This window comes from Podarcis cretensis (assembly GCF_951804945.1).
Source record: "Podarcis cretensis genome assembly, chromosome: 2".
Taxonomy (NCBI): domain Eukaryota; kingdom Metazoa; phylum Chordata; class Lepidosauria; order Squamata; family Lacertidae; genus Podarcis; species Podarcis cretensis.
The window spans coordinates 8,869,000-8,896,341 of NC_137171.1; the positions used below are offsets into that span (position 1 = coordinate 8,869,000).

General features: G+C 46.7%; 1 protein-coding gene and 1 long non-coding RNA gene across 4 annotated transcripts in view; both read left to right on the top strand.

Annotated features, from left to right (window-relative positions):
• AGAP2 (ArfGAP with GTPase domain, ankyrin repeat and PH domain 2) overlaps positions 1-27,342 on the top strand; it is a 116,971-nt gene that overhangs the window by 64,767 nt on the left and 24,862 nt on the right. For all 3 annotated transcript variants that reach the window (XM_079966645.1, XM_079966643.1, XM_079966644.1), the window contains exons 2-3: positions 23,929-23,987; positions 25,009-25,096. In XM_079966645.1, the coding sequence (XP_079822771.1) occupies positions 23,929-23,987; positions 25,009-25,096 (147 nt within the window). The remainder of the gene's footprint in view (positions 1-23,928; positions 23,988-25,008; positions 25,097-27,342) is intronic.
• LOC307210798 lies at positions 8,075-11,068 on the top strand. Its single transcript, XR_013836126.1, has 2 exons — positions 8,075-8,224; positions 10,965-11,068. It is a non-coding gene; the product is annotated as an uncharacterized lncRNA (long non-coding RNA).

Sequence of the window (27,342 nt, forward strand, 5' to 3'; positions counted from 1 at the left end):
TTTTTTTAAAATAATGGACAACTTAAATGAGTGTGTTAAGTGAGCTTCTATATACACTTTTATGTTGCTCACTTTTTTAAAAAGGAAAGTGAACACAGATGGCTGAGCATCCACCCTCTCCTCTGTTTAATGTCCTTTCATTGAAGGATAAACAAAAGTCCACATAGCTGGAAAGCCATCTCCACTAGCTGACAAAAGGCAAGGATTTCATTCAGCAGAGTCGCCTAAAAGAATCACAGGCATTGTTCCTGGAATATTTCCCTTCGCTCCTGCATTTCCTTCCTTCCTTCGCACAACACCAGAAGCTTGCATAGTTGGCATCCTCGAGGAAACAGCTGAGCTAACCCCGGCGGCAGCGGATGGTGTGGGCTGGGCTCACGCTTGAATGCCGGCTCACCTGCAGTGTAGGCTTTGTGCTTCCATTTATTGCTGTAAATAATAGGAGGTTTCTCTCCCCAGCCTTTTGATTCTGGCTGCAAACCTTTCACAGCCTGGGTGGGAGCAGAAGCTGCCTTCTGGTCTCTTCCAACAGCCACCTCACAAATGTTCAGATCTAGAATCTCCCTCATTCCATTTTCCTGGTTCTAGAAGATGCATCACACAACGAGGCTGGCCCAGATCTAAGGTTCACAGTCTTGTGACCTGAGAGGCGCCTGGAAATTCGTGCCCTTTGTCTCTTGGACACCTGTAACAGAGGTTAATGGGGATTCTTCCTTAACCTGTTCCATAGCTAGGCGTAACTGAAGGTGCAGAGGGAGAAGAGTCCTTGATCATAGAACCATAGAATTGTAGAGTTGGGAGGGACCCCAAGGGTCATCTAGTCCAACCCCCTGCATTGCAGGCATGTCAAAGCCATCTCTACTAGCTGACATTCACTCAAGCCTGAAGGTTGCAAGCCACCTTTAGTGTATTTAATTAATGAAAGTATTTTAACTAGAAATCAATCCCTTAAAACAGGCATAGGCAACCTTGGCCCTCCAGATGTTTTGGGACTACAACTCCCATGATCCCTAGCTAACAGGACCAGTGGTCAGGGATGTTGGGAGTTGTAGTCCCAAAACACCTGGAGGGCCGAGTTTGCCTATGCCTGCCTTAAAACCTTCCAGAGGACCAGTTTTATAAAAAACAAGTTGACTGGAAAGAGGGGGGCAGTTGGCTGTTTGTGCAGCTTTAAGGCTCATCTCTGGCTTTAAAAAAGGATCAGACAAATTCATGGAGGAGACGGCTAGCAATGGCTATTAGGTGTAATAGCTATCTTCCAATGCTTCTGAATGCCAGTTTCTGGAAACCTCAGGAGGGGAGACAGCTCTTGTGCGTTTCCCACAGGCATCTGGGTGGCCACTGTGAGTACAGGATTCTGCAGGAGATGGGTCACTGGCCAGAGTCAGCAGGCTCCTATGTTTTCTGGACCTAACCTGCCCCTCAGGGATCGACTATTATACGCCAACCTGGCTTACTTTGAAAGAGAGACGAGGATATAAATGTAACAAACAGTTAGCAGATCTCAGCCAAGGAGGCAGCAAAGGCACACTCTAACTTGACTTCAATTTTCCTTTCAACTTTTTCCTTTCGACCTCCTGAAATGAACTCTCCACCCCAGACTCTCATTTAAGCTTGCTTGAGGCCACCCCCTAAATTACATGACAGCCGGCACTAATGTATTTTTCAGGAGGTTTTTTTTAAAAAAAAATAAAAACAAACAACAAACATACCGCAGCCACGATTTGAAACAGAAGATCAGCATGTGTGAGGAGGGGGAAAGCTTTTTCCACATCAGCCCATCAGCTGCACAACTTCAGCAGCTCCTGGGGTGCTGCTTTTGGGTGCCAGCTCAATCAGTAAAGAACACAGCCAGGCCTGTTGTCATTCTGCGCAGATGGTGGCCTGAATGTACACTGCAAATTTGGGGAGCACCCATGAGAAGGTTCAAAACCTTAAAAAAATGAGGTTATGTGCTCAGTTATGTGCATTATAAATTTGTGCTTGCCAGAAAACTGGGACTGACTGCAGCTCCTTGTCTCGTGTTATGCATCACACATGCATTTGCCACTGCTTCCTGTGATAAAGTGTGGCTGCAGCTGTGCATTATAAGCAGTGGCATGCAGTGATATTTTTTTGTAGGGGAACTGTTAGGGCCAGAGGCACCAGCTTGTAAGGACAATTGGGGGGCGGAACTGACATCACAATGTCCTGATGTTACATGCATGAGAATCGTGCCTCCCTCCCTAAGCTGTGCAGAAACTTCCTGGGCTTTGGGAAGGAGGTGTCAGGCCTCTGGCGGGATGCTGGAGCCCTCCTGCCTTCTGCCCAAAGCTGGGTGGGCTTTGGGAAGGTGGCAGGAGGGCTCTTGGACCCTGTGTGAGCATCACACCTCCCACCTTAAGCCGGGCTGAAACTTCACAGGCTTTGGGAAGGAAACCCAGGGGAACATTTAGGGGACTAACCTAGTTCCCTAGTCCACTGACTGCACACCACTGATTGCAAGGGAAGGTCAGCAGCAGTGGACAGTGGACAGATTGTCTTTTGCAGGGGTAGCCAACTCCCAAGAGACTGCGATCTATTCACAGAGTTAAGGTCAAAGTTGTTGAGCTTTATTTAGGAAGGAGGAAAGAAAGTTGTTAAGGAGGTAAAATATTGAGCTTTTTTTAGGGGAACCAAAGTTGTTCAGCTTCTTTGGGGGGAGCCTATGATCTACCAGTGATCTACCGCAGACGTCCAGTGATCTACTGGTAGATCACGCTCTACCTGTTGGACATGCCTGGTCTATTGCATTTTCCTCATTGTGGAGCCGTGTGGAATGGCAGAGTGACCAAGAACACATGTTGGAAACTGACAGAGAGCCCTAGCCCAGGATAGTCATGGTGATCTTGATCCTCAACGCGCTTTGAGTTGGCTTATGTACAAGGAAGCACCAGGAGGAGTCAGCAGGCAGAGTCGGGGATGGAAGAAGAACATTGTTCTGCTCATTCCCTCCCCATTGTTTTTTCTTTTTTAACCCACTAGGGCATTGCTCTTTGTTTTTCCCCCTCTCTTTCTTATAAAAAGAGCTTCATAGCACTCAAACTCCCACTCAGGGGCGTTTCTGCTCATTCCTCTTAGCAGCCTTTTAAAAATGAGTTAATGACACACGCAGGCTGAAACAATGCTTGCTAGATTACCCCCACCCCTCTCCCCATTCCCCCACTGCACTCACTTCCATTTGTGGCATTGGAGTTTGGCAGGGGCTGACGTTTTAATGAGCTGCCTGGCTGGTGACTCAGAGTGCAGGAGCTGACAGTTACTTTTCAGCTCGGAGTCGAGGCATCATCACCCACCATTGTGTCTTTGAAGGTCTCTTCCCTGCACTCGTCTTCAAGGGAGGCAAACAGCTGCTGTGCTGTGTACACAGAGTCCCTGTTTACATCAACGTGCCCCCATGATCTATAGGGTGCCTCGCAAAGGGGAGCATATTTATCCCTCTGTTCTGCTGACAGTTGCTCTTGCCTTCTCTCAGCCACCTGGCACTGTGGGAACATTTCCCAGAATGCCATTCTCCAGAGATTTTGACGCTGTGCATTATGGAATACATTGAGCAGGGAGTGGGGGAAATCAGTAGTTCCCCTGCGGATGCTCTTGGACTCCCAACTCTCGGCTACACAGCCAGTGGTTGGGGACAATGGAGACTTGTAGTGCAGCAACATCTGGAAGGGTGCTGGTTCCACATCCCTGCTATTGATTTCCCGTGCCTGAGGGTTGCCATGTAAACAAGACTTGGGACTGAGCAGTTGGACAGATCCTGGAGATCCTTCACATACAGGTTGGCTCCTGCAGCTTCTGATGGATTTCATAGAATCATAGAATTGTAGAATTGGAAGCGACCCCCAAGGGTTTTCTACAACCCCCTTCAATGCAGGAATCTCAACTGAAGCATCCATGACAGTTGGCCATCCAACCTCTGCTTAAAAACCTCCAAGGAAGGAGGTTTGTTGTGGATTTCACTGTGGCAAGCACTCAAAATAAGATCCCAACTTTCCTTCAAGGAAACCTATGGTGGAAGCTCATCGCAGTTTTCTGACTCTTACCTGAAAACAGCCTCTAATATCGATAGGTTCTGTTGAGAAAAGATTGTTTGCTAGTTAGGGAAATGTGTGTGGAATTGAGGAGAGCTGATTTGATTATGTTACCAGTGTGCCATGTGTGACTAGCATGGGAATGAGCAGGCAAGCCAGGCACTTATCTCAAGTTATTTACAAGGCTTGTTTAAAGCAGTGGCCACCAACATGGTGCTCACGGGCACAATGGTCTTTCCCTGATGCCAGTATAAACCCTGAGTGCCCCCCATTCCCTTAGTCATGAGGTGATGAAGACGGTTACCTTTTTCTCCCTAGAGCTGAAGCAGGAAGTTGGAAGAATAACACTTTCCCACTTCCTCTCTATGTGATTTTCAAGGCTCAGAGAATAAATTGTTTTGCAGAGAACAGCACCAGGGGTATTTGAGCTGCTGACTTTTGATAACCAGGGTGACAGGCAGCTGAGAGGATCACTCCCTTCCAGTCTTGGCTAGTACAAATAGAAATAAAAATAATAAAATATTTGGTATTTGAGCGGTGCCTTTTCTAACTGCTCCACCTGCATTATTGCAGCAATCTGTACAGAAGCACCAACTTATAAAACAGGCTGCCATTATTGCTCCCATTTTGCAGGGTGGGTGCCTCTTGTGCTGCTCTAGATTTGGAAGAAGTCCAATGGATTGACTAGTAGTCCACACCCCTGCTCTATGACAGGGTGTTCCTATACCTACAGAATCCCCGATGAGCCTGTCAAAGCTCTGTGAGAAAACCTTCTCAGAAGGAGATGCTTCGTGAATTGCCTCTCTTGGTTCTGAGCACAGCATAACTGAGAGATGCCAACCCTTATTAGGAGTACAGCTGGTGAGCTAAGATCGTGCTTTCTGCCATCATTTTCAAAGTATGAAGCACAGAAAGTCCCCAGGAGATGTAGGCTCTCTTTCCTGCCTCTCTTTGTGTGTTTCTCGAACAGGCCAAATGCCAGAATGGCAACCCACTCCCACGCCAGTTGCTACACTCATCATGGCCACGTTGCCTCTCCCTTGCTGTTTATGGCAACTTCAGTTGTGTAACTGCAACACATTATTAATGTCCTGACTCTCACAGTATTGACTTGAGAGATCCTGGAGGCAGCTCCTGTTGTTGTAGTATGATCAAGTCTGTATAGGTGGAGCAGAGGAATGTGGAACAGAGACTGAAGGAAAAGATGATGGGGAAGAAACAGGAGAACCAGCATCCACACACAGGCATATCAGTGTTTGCTAGTTTCAGCAGAAGTTGTAAATAGTGGAAGAGAGAGCCCTAAAATTTGACCACAGCTCAAACATAAGATTGGCCTATACTGAGATGAAAGTGTTGGTTAGTTCAGGACCTTGGAGAGCGTAGAGTGGTTGAAGGGGGACTACTGTACTGTATTCTTTTTGGTAGCGATGCTCAAATAAAGATGGAGGAGTCTGTTTCTCACAGTTCGTGTTTCACAGTTCAGTATGAGACACTGTTATAGACATGCGATTGGAGGAAAAGAAAGGGGAGGGAGGGAGATTGGGGGTAATGTTATTGCATAGTGTTGGTGTAGGATTTGTCCTTTATTTGTATATTTATTTATTTGTATTGGCATTGCAAGAGATTAGGGGGTCCAGACTCTATGAATCGAAAATGGGGGTGCAATATGTATTTTTCCTTGTTTATTTATTTATTTATATAAAACCCCTTTTTTAAAAAAAGGATGGAGGACGAAACATTGCTCTGTATTGTGGATGGGTCACTAGGCTGCTGTTGTGGGACAGTGCAGGGCACAGAGGTAAGAGAGATTACAGTTCAGAACATGAGAGCAGTGGGTCTCTTTATTAAAACTACTAAAGGCTCTTTGTGTACAGGAAGAAACCATAACCCACAGCGGTGGTCACAGTGGGATCATGAACTGGTTGTACACAAACATCAGCAAGTCAGTGAGTTGATTCCCATGTCAAAGAGGTCTTTCCCCAACACTTATGTACCAAACCCATATGCATTTATATCTTTGCCCTTCCCCCACATCTTTCCAAACCCACAAAGTTTTAAAACAATTTAAAAAACCTCTTATGGAGGCTGATGAGTTGGTGCAGTTGTCAAGGATACTAGCCAATATGTGCTTGTTAAAGCCAACATTTTTCATGATTCAAACTGAACCATGCTGAAAACATACTGAACTGGTAGTGTTGTGTTGTCACAATCTTCTACAGATTTATAATCTGACTTGATTTTAGATTTATCGTGTTGTGTGTCTTCTCTGGCTGTGTGATTGTGCAACCTGACATCTTAGATGATGGAATGAGGGTACCTTTAAAATTGGCACTGCATAACCTCTTCAGTTTCACCGTCCCTAGAACTGTACAAATGCTGGAACAGTGGTTGCTCTATGGATCACAAAGCTCTGTTGTTCAGGTGAGTCCCACTTATTCCCAACACAACATGGGTCAGTTGTACACACCAGAATTCACCTCATGGGCAAATGTATACTTGTGTAGAGGGATGCTTAATTCTAGCATCCCCTCAAACCATGAATTGTACTAATCCAAACCATGGCTTGAGCTTTATTCTAAACTATGGTTTAGAACTGCTTGTCTGCTTTGTTTTCCATTTGTAAGCTGCCTTGAGCTTGGCTTGAACTGTGAAAAGGTGGCATGCAAATAAAAGTATGTATGTGTATATGCCATGTCAGAGCCTCTGGAGGTGGAGTGTATGTAACTGATTCAGACACCATGCAATGCCATTTCAAATCCCATTTTCTCATTCTGGTTTGCTGACTGGTTGCAAACTATGTCAATGCAGAGGTCTCATGCTTTCATGTGGTGGCTGAATTAGATCTAGCCAGGTGGCTGTGGCTTCTGCAATCACATCCACATGGAGTTTTGTATAGAGTGAAGAATTTGGAATTAAAAGATTTTGGGTTTTATTGATTTCCAGCCCTCTTGGGCTGACATGAGAGTGTAAGGATAGTGCACTGCAAGATATTTGAAGCCACAAGAGAAGCTAAGCAAGATCTTCACAACTTTGTCCATTCCTGTGATTAGTACAGTGGTACAGATGCTTCAGGTTACAGACGCTTCAGGTTTCAGACTCCGCTGACCCAGAAATAGTACCTCGGGTTAAGAACTTTGCTTCAGGATGAGAACAGAAATCGCGCTGTGGCAGCAGAAGGCCCATTAGCTAAAGTGGTACCTCAGGTTACGAACAGTTTCAGGTTAAGAATGGACGTCCAAAATGAATTAAGTTCTTAACCCAAGGTACCACTGTAAAAGCAGAATATATGATGCAGATATATGCACATGGCTTTGCTTAATTTATGCAGGTTGTAGCATTTGGGTTAGCTCAAGACAGAGTTTTGAAATTGTTTAGTTCATATCTACAGTCCTTGCTATGGCGCAGTGTAAATAACTGCATTTCCTTCTGATGACCCTAAGAGCCCTGTAAAGTAGACACACCATTCCTTTTTAACAGATGGGCGACTGAGGCTGCAAAATAGTCACAGGTCTATGAGTGTTGATAGGGTCCATGGCTGAGTTGAGAGCTGAACTTGTGTTGCTATCTTGATTTTCTTTGTATAATACTGACCCTCTCTCACCCAACTTGTGCTTGGAACATCAAGAGGTATCAATTAACCTGTTGTGAATCTTGATTTCATGGTTGTCAATCAAAATAATTATATAAATTCATGACTTCACAGTTGTGAGCCTCAATTTGTCTTGCCAGGGGCATTTGCAGAGAGTGCCAAGGAACCTCTGCAGGCAAACATTTTATGGGCCAGTCCCATGCATGTTCACCCACAGATCAGACACTACTAAGCTCAGTGGGAGGGACCCTATTGCAATGTAAGCGTGCGTAAGGTTGGAAGTGAATTGGCAAAACTGTGAGATATAGATAGAAAAATGACATCTACCCTTCTGCCCAGTCTGCTGTTGATCTGCTTGTTGCAACATGAGCCTCCCTCATTGTGATGTCATGAGCTTCCTCCATTATGAGGTCATGAGCCTCTCACTGTAGGAGTCTGTGAACCCAGGGGACAGTTAGTTGACCCAGGGTCTGGAGGCTTTGAGTCTGGAGAGCTGGGCTCATGTTTAACCTCTATTGTGGACTCTTTGTGCGGTCCTAGGCAAGTCTTTATCTCTAAATCTCCATTTCCATTTTCTAAAGTGGAGGTAAGTGAACGTTCTCACAAATGTCTCCTGCGAGAATGTGGCTGGCGTTGTAAAGTACTTTGCAAATTAAATGTGATGTATATGTATGTATAGGGGTAGCACTGGAAGAATGCTATGCCTTGTACAGCAGGACAAAGAAATTGGGAACCTGCAGCCCTCTGGAAGTTATTAGACTCCACCTCCCATCATCCCCAGCCAGCATGATCAGTGGTCAGGGATGGTGGGAGTCATAGTTCAGCCACATCTGGGGCCCACAGGTCCCCTACACTTGCTTTAGAATCCAAGGCTGAAGATGTAGAATTAGGACTATTGGTGCATCAGTTAGCAGTGCTGAATGCCCTGTGTTTCATCCTTCCCCCATCACTTCATTTTTCTGTCTCTTAGCTACCTGTAGTAACGTAGAGGCAATAAGCGTCATGTTTCCAGAGAGTGTCTGGGGAGGGGGGGAGTCTGAACCCCAGCTGCAGCATTAAGGATGACATGATTCTATCTCCCCCCTGCCCGCCTTTCCCAGCTAGCGCTCGGATCTGCTGTATGAACAGAATCCCCTAGACAGCTGTGCCAGGCTGTCTTTGATGCCCTGATTCCATCTTCTCTCTCTTTCTTTCTCTCCCTCTCTCCCTCCTTCCCAGCCATAAACCTCTGTCTGAGCAGATGTGTTAATCAGGAGGAATTATAAGGGTGTAAAATGACTTCTCCAGCTTTCCCTTTGATCCTCTCTGATTGACGTTTCAAAAAAGCCACCAGCCCCAGAGAATCGGTATGCAGCAAGCTTCGAAAGAAAGAGCAAGGCGAGGAGAGGGGAGATTTATTAGAAATGCACTTTGTTTTGGGTGCTCTGGTACCAGATCGCACTTCTGAGCATTTACAGCGGGCAACTAGCGGCTGTCAGCTCTCATCATTGCACATAATCGACTGGAACGTGCGCACCAAGCCCCTGGCATAAGGTTGCAGAATGCACTCTGCTCCCCCCGCCCCGGGGTCTGTGAGTCAGAGGCTGGAGATTAACCAGCACCTGGGTCCTCCTGGATTGGCCTTGCAGGGGAATATGTGGCCAAGGCTTAATTGGAGGCATGGCACAGCCTCTTGACCTCTTTTTCAAACCCTGGAACAGGTTGAAAGTACAGTAGTGGTAATAAAGGAAAGTATCTCTGTACACAGGAAGAGTGTTTTTCCTGTTCTAATAATCAGCCTTCTATAGCAGGTGTAGGGAACTTTTGGCTCCCCAGTTGTTGCTAAACTATTGCTCCCATCATCCTTGGCTATGGGCTGCACATGCTGGGGCTGATGGGAGTTGTAGTTTAGCAGTACCCAAAGGGCCATACGTTCCCCAGCCCTGTTCTAAAGGGACAGCCAACGGAGTCCTTTGATCAGAAGGTAGGCTGCCGGGCTTGGCTTGAACCCTAGCATCTTCCTATTAAGAAACTAATCCCAGATTGTCGGGTTTGAATCAAACTCTCTGTAGTCACAGCTCTGTGTGTTTGTGTGTATGTTCTGCAAGAAGAAGAATTCGCACAAAAACTCTGTGTGACTGTATCCCAAATCCTTCATCCAGAATTGCAGGAATGGTCCTAACAGTTATGCACCTGCTTATTGTGCCGTATTTATGTTGTTGTCCCAGATCCACCATCTTGAAAGGATTTGGGACTTCTCTAAGTGGGAATTGGGAAAGTGGGAAAGGGCTGGCTGTAGGGACAGAGGGTAATAGGTTGTAATGAGGGATTGTGTAGAACACCAGATCCCCATCTTCTGATGGCTGGCAATCCCAGCCAGCATCCTCCTAACATAAAAATAGTCCTGCCCAGCGGCATAGCGTGGGTTGTCAGCACCTGGGCCAAGGCAAGTAATTTGCGCCCACTAACCCTTAACCTGCCGCCGCAAGGCAAGTAATTTGTGCCCCCTAACCCGGGGCAAGGCAAGTAATTTGCGCCCCTAACCCCTAACCTGCCGCCGCTGCCAGCTTCTTCTTGCTGCTGCCTGGGCTGGGGTATTTACGGTAAGGTAGCCACGGCGGCGGCGGCGGGTCCGTGTCAGGTGATCTGAGGCGAGTTGCCGCTGGCGCTGCCACCCAAACGACGCCGCTTGCCCGGAGGAGGAGGGCAGAGAGGTGAGGAAAATGCAACATGGCCCAGCAGCTGCAGCAGCAGCAGTGGCGGCGGCGGGGCTGTGAAGAGGGGCTGCCTGGTGCGCCCTCCACAGCCCTGACGCGCGGGGACCGCGGCGAGCGCCGAGAGCCACTGTCTGCCGGATGCCTTCAGCCCGGACGCGCGCACAGCTCGTCGGTTCTGTGAGACATGGGGCTCTGCTACAGCCTGCGCCCGAGGCTCTTTAGCGACTCCGGAGGCGGCGAGCATGCCCCCCCAGATGTTGCGCCCAGTGCGGCCGGCCCCCCTGCACCCCCCACGCTACGCCACTGGTCCTGCCAGATTATTCCAAAAGCCCATCTACTCCTTGCATCCTGCGCCAAAAACAATGTTTGCAAACTCTGAAGTTAGAGCCATCCTGGATGTGACTTTATATTGTCTGACTTGTAATTTCACTGATGGCTCTGAGTTCTTGTAGTTTGAGACTGAGAGAAAATAATTAGGTCTCCTAATCCAAGCAGAAGGTTCTGTTGGTGGGCCTTCTCTGCTCCCACTTGTATGTTTTCTCCAGCAACAGTAAAAACAGTCTTGAGGCAAAGGGACTAAGAAACTTCCCCCCCGTCCCTTTGCAACTGATCTTTCCTTTCCAATGGCAGATTCAGTGGATAAATGTTACTGGAAACGGAACAAGGAACTGCCCATAAACAGAATTGTTTTCTGGAACTGCTGTTTGCAATGGAAATGAAAAGAGCAAAATCCATGTTAGGGATTATTAGGAAAATGACTGAAAATGAAACTGCCTATATCATAATAACTTTTACACACATCCCTGGTGCAGCCACGTTTAGAATACTGTGTACATTGCTGGTTGCCCCATCTTCTTAAAAAGTACACCGTGGATCTGTGAAAGGTACGGAAAAATGCAGCAAAAATGAATCAAGAGGCTAGAGCACCTTATATACATGCATACATATATCCATACATACATACCGAAAACTTAAACAAAAACCCAAAGTGTTCAGGGCTTTTATTGGGGTTTTTTTGTGCAGAGGAGGATGAATTCAGGGAGGCATGTTAAAGAATTATTAAAGGATGCATGGTGTGGAAGGATAATATTTTTGTCCTTTCTCACAAAATTATAACTCAGTGGTGACATGTGCACCATACAATTAAAACACCAAAGGTTTTAATTTGCCTCCTCCAAAGGTTCCTCCAAACTGTAGTTTGTGAAGTGTGCAGGGGATTGGAGCTCTGTGAGGAGCAAACTGCATTCCCCATGATTCTTTTGTGGAGGCCATGTAGTGTTTTAAATGCATGGTGTGGATGTGACCCTGGTGAAACTGGGCAGCAGATTCGGGAAATTTGGTTAATTTGTGTTCACTGGCATGAGATGTGGAGGCAAATACTGACTTTGAAGGGGAAACCCTCTGTGGCTCTCTAGATGCTGCTGGAATACACCTCCCATCACCCCTGGCCATTGGCCATGAATCCAAAAACATTGAATGAATCTCCTACCCTTGCTTTTGAAAGAGAGTAAGCCAGTTCATGGACGGGGGCACTCTATCCACAGCTGTTGGCCATTGGAGCAAAATGGTACTTCCACTGTCGGGCGCAGCATATTTTTGAATGGCATTCTCTGGGGGCCAAAGAACTGGAGCACACTCCTGCTTTCATGCCTTGCTTGTCAGCTGCTTCTAGCTGTCTACCTTTGGGATCAGAATGCTGGAGTAGGTAGACTTTTGGTACACTCCCTACAGATGTCTTGTTTGGTGGTGGTATGTTTTTGATGCAGCCTCCATGCATAGGTCTTTATGACGCATCATTGCTGGCAAAGCTGGGTAGCAACTTGTTGAATAAGTGAGAGGCTGATTCCTCAATCAGCTGCAGGTTTCCAGGCTTGCTGAGACAGCGTTTTTTATAGCTCTGCTTGGGCAGTTTAATTTACGGGAGCTGCCAGCAGCCCGAGAATGATGGGCGATAAGAACTGGCTACTTCATTCCCGTTGGCCTGCAGGAACTCAGACGTAGCTGAGAGGATAATTGCTCCCCTAATAGCAATGGAGCACCACTGCCCTGCATAGAAAGGGGCTCACATGCAGGGCTGCTTTGCATTATTGCTGTTTATCTAAATACTGGCTTGAAATTGGTTTCAGGTTTGTTTGTTTGTTTGTCTTCCTACTCTCTTCCCCACCTTCGAGCCACAAGCTTTTCTTTCCATTGATTTCTTCAGATATCCGTCCATTTCAACAGGGTGTCTCCCTTCCATATGACTTGGCAGCAGGAGGGGTGGCTAATTTGGCAGTTTGAACCCCACCCCCCAACTGTCCCAGCCGCCATTTTGTAAAATGGGCTATGTGCTCTTTGGCATTTCTTCTTTCTCCGAAAAACCCTTGCATACGACATACCCATCGCCCACAATGGGCTCAGCAACTGGCCAGTCTGCCTGGCAGGCAGCTACACACATGGCTGAATCTCCTTATCAAGCTGGCACTGATCCTGCTATTAAGGCAAGGTTAGACTGTCTTCCTAAGGCAAACAGACTTTTGATGGCTACCTGCGTCAGTTTCAAATCTGGGTGAAAATGCCCTGCGTATTTATTTATTATTACAGTGTTGTCCTCCAAGGAGCTGATGTTCTCCCCCCTCTCCATTTAATCCTCAGAACAACCCCGTCAGGTAAGCCAGGCTGAGGGACTGTGGCTGGCACAGGCACCAATTGCACTCAACATTGGGGAGGCTAATGTCATGCATGCGTGTGACATCATGCGCATCACACGTAGCGTGTATAATGGCTGTCACATCAGGAGAGGCTGACCAGGTGTGACATGTGCCTCTCAATGCGACATTTGCCTGCCAGGCCATGTTAGTCTGCACAGCGTCTCCCAAAGACTTCCTGGCAGGCCTCACGGTGGCAGAAGATGACGCACAGCCCTGGGCAACATCTGACCAGGCCTCCTCTGTCCCCTCAAGATTGGTGAGGGGACTGAGCCCCAACCCAGTGGACATGGAGGGGGGCTGTAGAGGCCTCAGCCCCATGGAGTTGGTTGCCTGGTGGCTGGCCAGAGGTCACCCAGTGGCTTTCATGGCTGAGTGGGGAACCTGAACCCTGGTTTCCCAGCTCCTGGCTCAACAACACTATTCGCCACTATACTGTACTGGCTCTCACCTGTTCCTATCGCCTTCTGCTCCTTGCTGCTGCTCCCCAGGCAGGTTTTATTCACACTTAGCTTTTGCCCTGCTCTTTCCAGGCACAGATCTGAACTTTAAAGCTGGGCTCCTTCCCTGCCCCCTCTGGAGCGTCCCCTGTGAAAACATGCTCTTTAAAGTTGAATTGCAACAAATGGCAATTTGAGTTTTCTAGGGATTGCTGTTTTCTCCAGTTGAGCATTAAAGAGAGGGTTTTCACAGAGAAAACTCCAGAGCAAAAAGGGGGGGGGCTCTCTGACATGGAGCGCTGAGGAAAGGTAAGTTTGGATAAGCCCTCAGTTGAGCCTCTGGACCCAGTCTGTGTTTTTAACACCGTTTTGGGTTGTTCTGTGGATATTCCACAGATTTCAAGGAGCTGTCCACAGGAATTTTGTTTTTTGAATCAGGCCCAAGCAAAGGGGCTGGAGCATTGGTGGATGGTGCAAACACATGAACTCTTTAAAAGAGAAAGGTGGCTAGTCTTACTCCAGAGCAACTTGTTCATTCTGATTGTGATTGGAGCAGGATTTCCAGCACCCCTTCTGTGGGTGCTCAGCCACTCGAAGGGAGATGGGAACACTTTCTGCCTAGAAAGCAAGAGTGGGGAAAAAAGCACCCTGAGGTGTCCTCATGCGGCTTCACAGCACATGATTCTCCTGTGTGTGGGAGAAAGAGAGAAGAAGGAGCAAACTCCTACACATAAAGGATGTGGGAACTTTAGAGAAGCTCATGGCTTCTCCGCATCCCTTTCAACCTGTATCTAATGTTGTTTGCCTCTGCTCGTGTTGCTGGAGGGGAAGGTTGGAGCGCCCCAGCTTTGAGGATTTGGGGAGCAGAAGATGAATGCCTGTTTGGAAATTGGCTGCTGTTGTCACCTAGACGTGAGGCTCTAGGCTTGGAAGCGTACATTCCTTGCATGCAAGCCATGGCACAGCCCTCCTTTTGCAGACAACAAAGGCAGGAAGTGGGGCAGTAGTGCCTTGTGAGGTGTCTTCCATATGCAGCCTTGTTGCATCTCCAAGCCCAAGTCTTCGGATAAGGGGAGAAGCTCCTGCTCCAGGTGGAGGAGGAGGGTGCCAGTATCCTCTACACACACACACACACACACTGCTCCTTATGTAACATCCTGAGAGGAGAGAACACTGTCAGCCTGGAGCAGTCACTCAAAAGGGAAGCTTCAAGCCTGTCACGGGAACTCTTCATTGCAAGAGAATTATGTACGGAGTTTGGGACAGAAGTCACACTGTGAGTGAGTGAGTGAGTGAGTGAGTGAGTGCGTGCTTGCATGTGGTATAATGGATGCCTGCCAACCACTCTGCCATGATGCCACAACCCTCCCAGGATCTTAAATCAACAGTTCCTCCTCAGGCAATAGAGGCAGCTATATTAACCCTGACTTGTAGTTTTGTACTGTAAGGTAAATTTATTTAGTGCGCTGGCCAGAGGCCAGAGTACTTTGAAAGTATTTGCAGGCCAGAAGAAGAAGAATTTCGCAAATGCAACTAGGCACTTCAAAAAAATAGGATTAAATTGAAAGTTAGAGTCAGGGATTGTGCGCATCCATTTTGGGCAAAATGGAAGGTCATAGAAAGAGCAAGAGGCAATCATCATAATGGGATAGTCATCAGCCTCAATTTTCTGCAGCCAAAGACTGCAAAGAGGTCACATGCCTGGTTGTTTTGAAGTCTTTGCCACTCCAAAGATGGGCAAACTTGCCTCTGGTAGACAGAGTAGGAAATTTGACCCAAACCAGTGCTTTAGTAATTTAGGGACAGTACTTACACTAAGGAACGGCCTGGATTGATAATGTAATCATCTACCCGTGCCTTGTAGGGCTTAGCTCAGGTGCAATGTCTGCACCTCCCTTCGGCAGATTGGGCCTTTCACCCTCTCATACTGGGTCCAGAAAATGATGTTCACATCCTTATGTTTATGTTTGAGGGCTGGGAAAGAGGTACAGAGACGTTTCCACCTTTGCCTTAATTTTTTTGTTGTTGGCATCCGTGTGTTTCGGAAGAGAATGGAAGAGGGTGTCTTTTGGGGTGAAAAACTGCTGGAAGCAGTTCCTGCTGTGTCTGTAGAGACTGATATGGGAGAGAGATGTTTTATTGCAGCTGGAACAGATGAAGGTGTCCAGTTGTGCTACTGCAGATGCACGATGGTGTTTCTTCTCTCTGCACTCCTCCCAGTGGTCATTTCTTCTCTGGTCACTCTTGTGGATACACAGTCCAATTGATTGTCTCCAGGTGCTGTGGTTGTCTGCAAGGGATTCCCGCATGACGGGGTTAATCTTGCCAACCATCATGTCACTTTTGTAGACATCTATTTAATTCAGAGTTGGTCTGTCAATAGGCCTGGTGCCTGAAGCCAGCTCCATGTGGAGCAGGTCTTTGGAAATCCTGCCATCTTCCATTCTGTGGGCATGACCAAGCCAGCATCAACGCCGCTGACACAGCAGTGTGAACATGCTGGGAATGTGGGCATGGGAGAGCACATCTTTGTTTGAGGCTCTGTCCTGCCATGTTATGCCCCAAATCTTCCTGATGTAGCGCTTGTAGACAGAGGCAGGAGCAGGGAAACTAACAGTGTGGTGATGTCATGTCATGTGTTAAGCTAGGTGTTTAGCAGGAAAAGAGGAAGAAAAATGTCTTGAGAGGTGGTGACTCCATGTTTTATCATAGATGTATTTTAAAAACAGAGAGAAAGAGACTCTCGTCAATGTCCACCTAGACTGTGTACACACCAGTGGTGTAGCATGGGTTGCCAGCACCCGGGGCCCCAAAGAGGGAGGGAAATGGACAGAGTACGCATGCACATTCAACTGCCTAATGGCGTCTGCCTCACCCAGGAGATCGCAGCTACAGAGATCAGAAAAAAAGAGTTGTTCCATTGTCTGAAGGTCCCTTCCTGGTTCACATGGAGAAACCAGAGGCCAGCAACAGAAGTGTGCAACTGTATTGAGGCAGCACTTGGTACTGTTTTTTTGTGCCCCTAACAGATTTGTGCCCAGGGCAACTGCCCCGATGGTACGCTACTGATGTACACACACCATACATTTAAAGCACCTAACTTCCCCCAGTGAATCCAGAGAACTGTAGTTAATCCCTCACAAAGCTACAATTCCTAGCATCCTTAACAAACTACAATTCTCGGGATTCTTTGGGGGGGAAAGTCGTGTGCATTAAATGTGTGGTGTGTACACAGTCCCAGTGTGCTTTGTGGCTGCGCGGGGAAATTTGACCCCAGGTTTTCCAAATCCAGACACAACCTGCCTTTCCTTTTGCTTATGAATGTCTGCAAAGTCCTTTATAATTCATCAATGGCACTGTATACATAATTAAAAACCAAGAGACTGGACATGGATTATGTACATGCTTGAGTCACGCCCAAATACATTGCAGTTGTAAAAGTCAAAAGGGTTGTAGCCCCTTAGAAACTGAGGCTGCGGTGATGTAACAACATAAATGTTCCTAAGCTACTTTGGAAAGGGTAATTCAGGAAGGCGCATGTGGCTGGCATACTGCTTAAAACCAGGGTGTACCTTGCCCACATTTTCCCCTATCAGGAAGTCATGTGAAGCTACCCATCAGTTCTTCCCTCCACGGCTTTCTAGAGTGGACGTCCTTTTTTTGGTGTATTGAACAGAGGCACCCTGGGAAAGGGAGGGAGTGAGCTCCCCTCAGCTCTAACAAAAATAAAAATGCAGGAGGGATATGTGCCTTCTGAATGTATGTCCTCCTTCGTCACTTCCATATCTATTCAGTTTTCACAAAGAGAAGTTAAGCAGCGTTTATTGTTTGTGTTTCCCAGGGTTCACGCACACAGTTTTTCTAGCTGAAGGATTGTGTTGGAAACATGTGTGTAAGCTGCAGCGTGCGAATGGCAGATCAAATATCTAACATTCAGCTGTAAAACTGGAGCCAGGTCCTAGAATGGAAAACACCACCCTTATAAGATGGCAGCTGTCCCGATTTATTATTTAGGGTTCATAATTACATTCCTTAATCAATTTGCATCCGCTGACTAATGTTGCATCATAATGTATGCATGTAGTAGCAGTTTATGCTGCTGCTGCTCTCCTGTTTTAGGCACCCACCATGGGGCAGATGCCACAGATACTGTTATCATGAGCAAAGGGCTGTTTCCCCTGGTTATTTGGCTGGTTGACTGACAGCTGACATTGCTGCATCAGAGAGAAGAAAATTAACCCAGTCACCTTTGTTGTGTACTTTAGAGTGTCCCTCCTACCCTGTGCTTAACCTAATGCAGCCTCTGATTGTAGGCAGCTGCATCAGACAGAAATTCAACAGGATACAGCTATGCTGGGGATGGTTGCACCTGTTGAATTTTTGACCGCTGTATGGCAGAAGGCCGCCAGCAATGGAAGAAGATGGCCACGGTAGTTTGCTTGTGTGAGAGGGAGGGGAAGGTTGGCTGGCTGGCTGGCTGGCTAGCGGGTGGCAGCAGGATTAGTCAAATTGCGGAGGGGGTGGCATTGCTTCAAAGTGGGCAACAGCTTTGCCCTTTTGGCTCTGCATCAAAAGGCCAGCAGGGGCTGCTGCACCTTTCCTCGTCCCCCTTTCCTCTCCGGTTACCTTGGTGATGTGTGCAGGGTGCTGCTGCTAAGCAACCGTTTCGTAGTAACACACACAGGGAGAGCGAGAAAAGGCGTGAGCTGTGCTTTTGTGCAGGGCTCCCTTTGCTCAGGTGCATGCAAGGCGAGGGCCATTCCGCCCGGGAGCCTGCAAAGCCAGCATTGGGGTTCAAACAGGGGGGAGTTGGCAGGAGGAGGAGGAAACGGCGGCTGTCTTGCCACCCCAACATGTGAGGAGAGGGAGACCGGCCAGAATGGCTTAAGGTCTGCTTCACACACCACCGGCAGCACAAATTTGCTACCGACCACCAGGTATAGACCAAATTAGTTTCCAGGCCTAATTAAAGTGCTGGTTTTGACCTATAAAGCCTTAAACGGCTTAGGACCGCAACACCTCAAAGACCACCTCTCCCCATATGAACCCACCCAAGACCCTGCAATCATCATCTAAGGTCCTTCTTTGTGTGTCTCCTCCATGCGAGGTCTGGAGTGTGGCAACACGAGAACGGGCCTTTTCTTCAATGGCTTCCTGTTTGTGGAGTGCTCTCCCCAGGGAGGTTTGCCTGGTGCCTTCATTATATAGTTTTAGGCACCAGGCAAAAACATTCCTCTTTAACCAGGCCTTTGGATGATTGTGTTGGGGAGGAGGCTGAGTTACCTTTGTCTTTATTTTTATTACGTATTTTATGTTTTTATATTGTGATTTTATGTTGTAACCACCCTGAGGGTGGTATACAAATTTAATAAATAATCGTAATTATAATAATTAATCTGGAGGCATCTCAATGTCACCTGGCTGCTTACACTGGGACGGCTACAGGGTTTTCTGGGATCAGTGAGATGGAGAAAGAAAGAACAGCATTGTTGAGTCCTGGACTGCAATTTTGTGAGCGTGTTTATTTAAATCAGGGGCAGCCCAACTTTTCATACCAAACAGGCTGCAAGAGTATTTTGACACTGAACCTGCCCACTGCCTTGCTGCATGTTGTAGGGGAGCGAGCCCTAAATTTGATTCTGGAAAAGTGCTAACTAGGCTTTGGGAGCGAAGCAGGAGGACTCTAGGAGCCTGTCAAAGCCCTCACGCCTCCTTCCCAAAACCCAGCGCCTTGCTTACCAGCTTTGGTGTTATGTACTGAAGTTCTCACCCTGGGCCAGCAGGGGGATACTGTAGATAGTTATGCAAATGAAGGATCAAAAGTGACGTTCAGTGATTGGATAGTTTTAGAAAGTTGCTACAGTAACGTTGTACTAGAGCTCTATATAAGCAGGCTGACTGAGCCCTTCAGCTCAGTTCTGTTCTGGCCTCTGAATAAACAAGAGCTGTTTGAAGAATCACTGTGTCGTCTGATATATTCACCCACAACTTAATATTTGGGAAGGCATTGTGGACTCTGGGGGACATCAAATGTTGCCGAGGGCCATCACAAAACGTCCTGAGGGCCACATGTTGGACCAACTTGATTTAGATCATGGGTTGGGAACTTCTGGCCCAGAGACCAGATACAGTCCTCCAAACCCCTCTAGGTGGCCACCAGAGAGCCTCAAGGTCCATAAATAACAACACCCTAGTGGTCCCGGGCCCTAAGGAAGTTAGATTGGCTTCAACCAGAGCCAGGGCCTTTTCAACTCTGGCCCCAGCCTGGTGGAACGCTCTGCCTCATGAGACCAGGGCCCTGCAGGATCTGATTTCTTTCCACAGGGCCTGTAAGACAGAGTTGTTCCGCCTGGCCTTTGGCTTGCAGCCAATTTGATTCCCTCCCTCCCTCTCTCTTTTTTCTTTTCTTTTTTTTTTTTTCTTTCTTTTCCTTCTCCTTCTGCGATGAGGCTACATTTTAATATTTTAATGTTCCATTATTTTAATGTTGTATTTTATTTTTGTTTTTAAGTTTGTAATCATTCATCTTGTTTTTATTATTGATTGTAAGCCGCTCTGAGCCCGGCCTTGACTGGGGAGGGCGGGGTATAAATAAAAAAATATTATATTATTATTATTATTATTATTATTATTATTATTATTATTTTCCTCACCAGCCCTGCTTCATACAATCCTTGAGTATTTTTGCCTGTCTGGACTGTGTCCTTGAGCTCTGATAATGCACTTTGGTTGCCTGGATGGAGGAAAGAGAGGGATATATGAGTGTGTGTAGATACAAAGGGGATATTTCCATTTGTTGCTCTGCCTACATTTGCCTCTGGCTCTGCCTACCACTGCCATGCAGCCCTGGGAATATTGCCCACAGGGAAATGCGGCCCTTAGGCTGAACATTTTCCTCATCCCCAATTTGAATCCTATCTGCTCTGCCTTTCTGCCTCACCGTTAGGTCCTCATGATGACTGTCTGCATGATCAACGAAACATTTTAAAAACATCAATTAAAAATAGTTAATAAACAGGGGGGAGAGCTCCTAACAAAATATCATTCAACAACAAGGGAGTCAGGCAAGATGTCAACAATACAAAATCAAACTCCTCACTTTCCCTTGCCCCAAATGTCAGTTGTTTTAATACTGAAAATACATCATTGGGAGTATTGGCTCTTAGGAGGAAGAGTACACGGGTAGAAAATTATTTCAAAATTGATAATAAGCCACTCAGTGAGAATTTATTGCTGAAATTGGATTTTGGTCCAAGATCTCCCTAGACCACAGGAGGAATTTAGGGAGGCCTGGGATACATAGTCCTAAATCCACAGTTAGACAGTACTTAATACCTGGCAAAATTTAATAGCTGACATGGAATGGTGTTGATATCTGGCAGTATTTGATGACTACCTAATACTTGACATGCAATGGCATTTAGCATTTGTGTTTTAAATTTTGGGATAAAATTCCACACTTAAGTACAAATTCAGTGTCAGTATTTCACTTTCAAACTGTGAGCCGCCAAAGTTGAAATTCTGATTAATTTTAATATTGGCAAATAATTTTAGTGCCTTCCCTTGCATCCTTGTCTCTGGAGCTCTTTCCAGAACTGGTTCCTTCCTTAGTGCCATCTAGCTGCCTGGTTCTTGTTAGTTCTTCCATGGGCGGTCGAAGCCTCAGGTGTGATTTGCCTATTCCCTGTACATTCAGTGTCAACTGAGCAACAGCACTCCACCAGGGACATCTCTACAGATGGATGTGGGACTCAGAGCGAGGGCTAGTGGTGGTTCTGTTGCCGTCTCTTGGAGTGGAGGAGCTCCATGCCTGGGAAATAAATGTGGCCCTCCAGGTAACTCTACCTGACACCTGAATCTCTCCCCAGGCCAAGTCCCCTTTCTAGGCCACGCCCCCTCTCTCCAGGCCACACCCTTCACTGTCTGTGCTCAACACCCTCCTTGAGTGCTTTTGCCTTGCGGGAATGCGTCCTTGAACTGCAACAATGCCTCTTATTTGTATGTGGAGCATGCATGCGGGGATTGTGGAAATCTCTGGTGCTTTCCTGGTTGGAATGTAGCCTGCTGTGGAAATACGAGACACTTCCATTTTGCCTCTAGCATGTGGCCCCTGGAAAGCTCACCCCAAGGAATGTGGCCCTGAGGCTGCAAAGAAGGTTCCCTACTCCTGCTATAAACAGGCAGACATAAAAAAGGTAAAGGTAAAGGTAAAGGTACCCCTGCCCGTACGGGCCAGTCTTGACAGACTCTGGGGTTGTGCGCCCATCTCACTTAAGAGGCCAGGAGCCAGCGCTGTCCGGAGACACTTCCGGGTCACATGGCCAGCGTGACATCGCTGCTCTGGCGAGCCAGAGCCGCACACGGAAACGCCGTTTACCTTCCCGCTGGTAAGCGGTCCCTATTTATCTACTTGCACCCGGAGATGCTTTCGAACTGCTAGGTTGGCAGGCGCTGGGACCGAGCAGCGGGAGCGCACCCCGCCGCAGGGATTCGAACCGCCGACCTTTCGATCGGCAAGTCCTAGGCGCTGAGGCTTTAACCCACAGCGCCACCTGCGTCCCTAACAGGCAGACATAAAAGCAAGCAATCTGGCCATAGGCACATGTGTATACAGTGGTACCTCGGGTTACAGACGCTTCAGGTTACAGACACCACTAACCCAGAAATAGTACCTCGGGTTAAGAACTTTGCTTCAGGATGAGAGCAGAAATTGCGTGGTGGGAGCGGGAGGCCCCATTAGCTAAAGTGGCACCTCAGGTTAAGATCAGTTTCAGGTTCAGAATGGACCTGCAGAACGAATTAAGTTCTTAACCCAAGGTACCACTGTATATCTGTTTGTCCTGTCATTTGTTTCTCAAAAGAGAACTTCTGGGCGGTGAAGTCTCCCTGGGAGCTATGCTATGTAACCTCTATCCCTCGAAACGCAGGTGTGTGAAGGCAGGCAATAGCTGGGGGAAACACTCTTTATATGTTCAGAAGCACTTTTTATTAATACTTAAAACATTTAAGGAAAATAGGGGGCAGGGGGCAGTGAGCACTCTCCAGATTAAGACCTCCCAAGATAACCTGTTTATTTGGCACTCATCTTGATTTTGCTTCCGCAAAGCTTAGAGCCTTAGACTATGTTTGGTCTTTGTTTCATTCTGATTTGTTTCTGAGGTGGTTATATAACAATGAGCGCTCATTGGGGTGTTGCCTTGCCTTCCCATTAATCATCTGTGCACCCCATACTTTTCAGTGAATCTCCCTGTTTCTTTCCAAATGGCAAAAAAAACCTCTCCCCCCCCCCCAGTGGATTTGTTGTACTAGGGTTGCAGAGGCCTTTAATCCACTTTAATTGCACAAACCTAAAGTTCTGCTATGTGCTTGTATCCCTCCAACAAAATACTGACAGCCTGGAGATACCCTAAGACATATTTTCTATTCCCTTCTGTCTGCCCCATACAGCCATTGCTCCTTTACCTCCCTACACCACAGTCTCTTACTCTATGAATCCTTATCCCCATCTATCCACCGTGTTGTACACTAAAGTATCTCAGAGCAATTTACAGGGCAAAAATCAGAATAACAAGAAACATTAAACCAAGATTAAAAAAAAAAAAAGCAGTAAAACTAGACCAGGTCCTGGGGTTGCCAATATCAGGTTCTCAGCAAAGGGTGCAGAACTCCCAGGCATTTGGTTGGGCATGGAAATCAAAATGCTTCTTTGAGCCTCAGAGTTGGCAACTCAAACCTTGGCTGCAGGTGCCTAAAGAGGAAAAGTCCTCTTTATATTCCCCTCCTGCCCTCCCACCAATTTTCCCATGGAGCCTGCCAGGACACCTGCTCCGAGCCTCGCTTCCTGACTCCCAGGCAGCTCACATTGGGCCTTAAACTGGCTCTTTATCCCATGGAGGATGCATTCCGCCACTGTGACTCTTGTCCCAGGGACCCTGGATGGGTATTGTGCTCTGTGCCCACCCACTTGCAGCTGCCTTCTCCGTTCCTTTGCCACCCCGGAAGTAGCACAAAGGAGAAACTGTTGCATGTGGGAGAGTCGAAGGGCTAGAGGAGTTGTCCCCACAGAGCAGCTTATGGTACGTGAAGGGGAGACACTCATCCCTGCCTTTCTTCTCTGTCCTTCCTCCCCATTCCTCCATCCACACACACAGGCACACATGCCCAGCTGTGCTCCCCAACTTCCTGCCTCCTCAGAAAGCTGCAAACAGCAGTCGGGGAGGGGGTGATCTCCAGCTCTGTGTAGAGGACCAACTTGTCTTGAGACTAATCTGCTAAGAACTCTGTGAGCTGTAAGCCAGTGGTGCCTCTGCCACAAATTCACCACCTGCCCTAGGGCGAATCACGATTTCTCAGCTTCCTCCACCTGCAGTGTGGGAGTAATAAGCTACGGGCCTGTCTCACAGGGCTGTTGCACGGATTATTGAGATTACTAATTTCTTACCTGTCTCTCTTGTTTCCTTTCCTCAGAGGCCGTTGCAAACAGCCAAGAATGGACCCTTGGACGTTCTGTTCCGGAGCTACGACTGGTAGGTGTCTTGATGACCTTTGTCACCTATACATGCACTGAGTATGTATCTGGATACCATAAATGTGTTCCTTAGACTGCAAGCTGATGGAGGCCTGCCATCTTTTCCTTCTGCAAATGGACATTCACACCAATGGGCCTATATAAATAACACAGTTCATTTTACTTGTCCATGCTGCATCACATATGGACATTGGTGTCCCTAGGCAACTGCATTAATTTGAGCGGATTCTCTTAGGTAGCTTTGGCACACAGAAAAATCAATTCAAAATTGATTTTATTTATACCTCACCTTTCCTCCAAGGTCAGGGTGGCATTTGGGTTCCCCATCTTCCCCATTTTGTTCTCACAACAACCCTGTGAGGTAGGTTAGGCTGAGAGGCAGTGACTGGCCCAAGATCACCCAGCTTTGAATCTGGGTCTCCCAAGTCCCAGTCCACCACTCAAACTCGACTGCACCACACTGAGCCAGCCTGACCTTATGGTGGCATGAGTGGCCAGTTCCACTTCCTGTCTCTCTTCAGCCTTAGCTATCCTGCTCTGCTGCCTCGTCACTGGACTGTCCTTGGGGTAGGGATCCTTGAGAGATTTAATCTTTACGAATCCTGATATTTTAAAAAATGCGCCAAACCAAGTTTAGAAATGAGTGCTTTGAGGAAGAAACAGTTTTTAAAATACATATTAAAATGTGACTTTCCTTGCAGATTTTCTTGCCGATTGATGCAAGAAAAGGACAAATATACCGTAACAGTGGCACAGACCAAAAACATACTGAATTACCCATGGCTACTCAGGGGGAGCTTCTGCCACAAGGCAACTTCTTCTCATGCTAATTCTGGTTCCAGGCTTGGTGGTGAGGGGGCACTCTTTGGCAAGCGTGTGTGTAGGGGATGGGAGAAAGTTCTGGAACAGTGAGGTCAGCATGTTCCGAAAGCACCTAGAGAGCCACAGGGTGGTGGTGTTGTTGTTGTACCATGTCAAGCTACACCCTGCCAATGACTTCTGTTCCTTGGCCTCCACAGGGTATTCTCGGAACCATCAAGAGTGGGAAATCCGCCCTCGTTCATCGTTACCTGACCGGCTCCTACTTGGGCCTGGAACCTGCAGAGGGTGAGCTGCTTTCCCCCGCCCTGTCCCTAAATTTTAACTCGCTTCTTTGTGCCCTGCCCAATACGCACCTACTCAGTTTTCTTTTCCTCGTAAAGGAGTGGGGAAGTAAGAAAGGAAGACGAAGAAAGTAAACAGAGCAAATTTTGCCTTTTAACTGGAGATGGCAGGGATTGAACCTGGGAACCTACCCCAGCCAGCTATCATCCCCCACGTACAATACTTGTTTCTGAGCCACTGGTTTTCTCCTTCCCATCTCAGGCTTCTGCATGTTCTACACCCCACCCACCCCTGGAGGCAGTATTATTATTATTATTATTTAAATTTGTATACTGCACTTCATCCAAAGATCCCAGGGTGGTTCACAACAGCAAAATGCAAAATGAGAACACAAGTTACCGTATTTTTCACTCTATAAGACGCACCAGACCACAAGATGCACCTAGTTTTTGGAGGAGGAAAACAAGGGGGGGGGATTCTGAATCTCAGAAGCCAGAACAGGTAGAGGGATCGCTCCGCAGTGAAAGCAGCAACCCCTCTACCTGTTCTGGCTTCTGGGATAGCTGCGGAGCCTGCATTCGCTCCATAAGATGCACACACATTTCCCCTTACTTTTTAGGAGGGAAAAAGTGAGTCTTATAGAGCAAAAAATACGGTAAATAATGAAACAAAAACAAACCATTAACTCCCTCCCCCACCCCAAAACCCATTTAAAAGGCCATAGAACCTCAATCAGCCAAAGGCCTGATTATAGAGAAACATTTTTGCCTGGCACCTGCAGATATGTAAAGAAGGCCCAGAGCCGCCCAGAGTGGCTGGGGAAACCCAGCCAGATGGGCGGGGTATAAATAATAAATTATTATTATTATTATTATTATTATTATTATTATTATTATTATCATCATCATCATCTCTGGGGAGAGCATCCCACAAATGGGGAGACACCCCAGAAAAGGCAGGTCCTTGTGGACCTCTGGACCTGTCCTGGAGGAGGCACACAAAGAAGGGCCTCAGATCCAACTTGATGACCATAAGTCGACGCTTGCTATGATTGAATTTAAAGAAAAACAGACAAATTTGAGGATCAGAGCCCTACCTGAATTGGAGAAGGAAAGTTTGATAGACTTCTTCACACAGGAATTTGCTGATTTTTGGGTCTTGGATCTGGGTCAAGAAGAGTTTAAAACTGTGAGGGCTTTCAGATTTGGAAGAGGAAGGAAAAAAGAGAAGAACAGAATAAGAGACTGTTGGCACTACCAGAAGAACCTAGAAGTACAACAGCCAAGAGTGGAAATTTTTAAAGACGTTCCAAAATACCTTTTGGATCTTAGGTCTAACTACGGCGATTTTGTTGCCCTGCTGAGAAGGGATAAAATCATCTTTAGGTGGGAGTTTCCCCAAGGTCTATTCTTCAGCTTTAAAGGAAGGAAAATAAAAATAAGATCAATAGAAGACAAAGTAAAGTTTTTGTATAAATACGAAGAAGATCTGCAGAAGGGACTTGGAAAAGAGCTAAGAGCATCGGACAGAAGATCACCAGGTTGATGACTATATGGAATTGGCGGAAATGACTGGCAGAATCCAAGACCAGGGAGAAGAGTCGGTGGAAGAAGATTGGAAATATTGTAAAATTAATATTTATAGAAATATTGTAAAATTAATGAATGTTAGAAAAATGTTGGAATAAAGGTATATGGCTTTAGTAGAAATGTTATAAGGAATTAGGTGTAAATAGATTATTAGAGTATTAAAGGAAAAATAAGGTTAGAATATGTTAAGATAATTATAGGACAGAAAATAGAGGAAGATGGAAAGGAATTGCTGAAACAATTAATAGAAGCGGAATACAAAAAGGGAGGTGTGAGGAGGTCGTTGAAACAAGTGAATGAAAGATAAGATACTGAAATTGTATGATGTGTGCTAAACTGTTTTTGTTTTGTTTAGTTTAGTTTATTGCGTTAGTGTTGTGTAATCTTTTTATATTGTATTGTATTGTCTTTTTTTCTTTTTTCTTTCCTTTTTTGTAGTGTTTAAAAGTAATAAATATTATTTAAAACAAAAACAAAAACAAAGAAGGGCCTCAGATGATGATCACAGGGGGAGAGGTATTGCAGCGTGGGAATCACAACTGAGGTCCTTCTTTCCTGGTTGGCCGCTGTGAGAACAGGGAGCTGGACTAGATGGGCCAATGACCTGACCCAGCGGCGCTTTTCTTATGTTGTTACACTGAGCTGTGCTAATTTTCCACT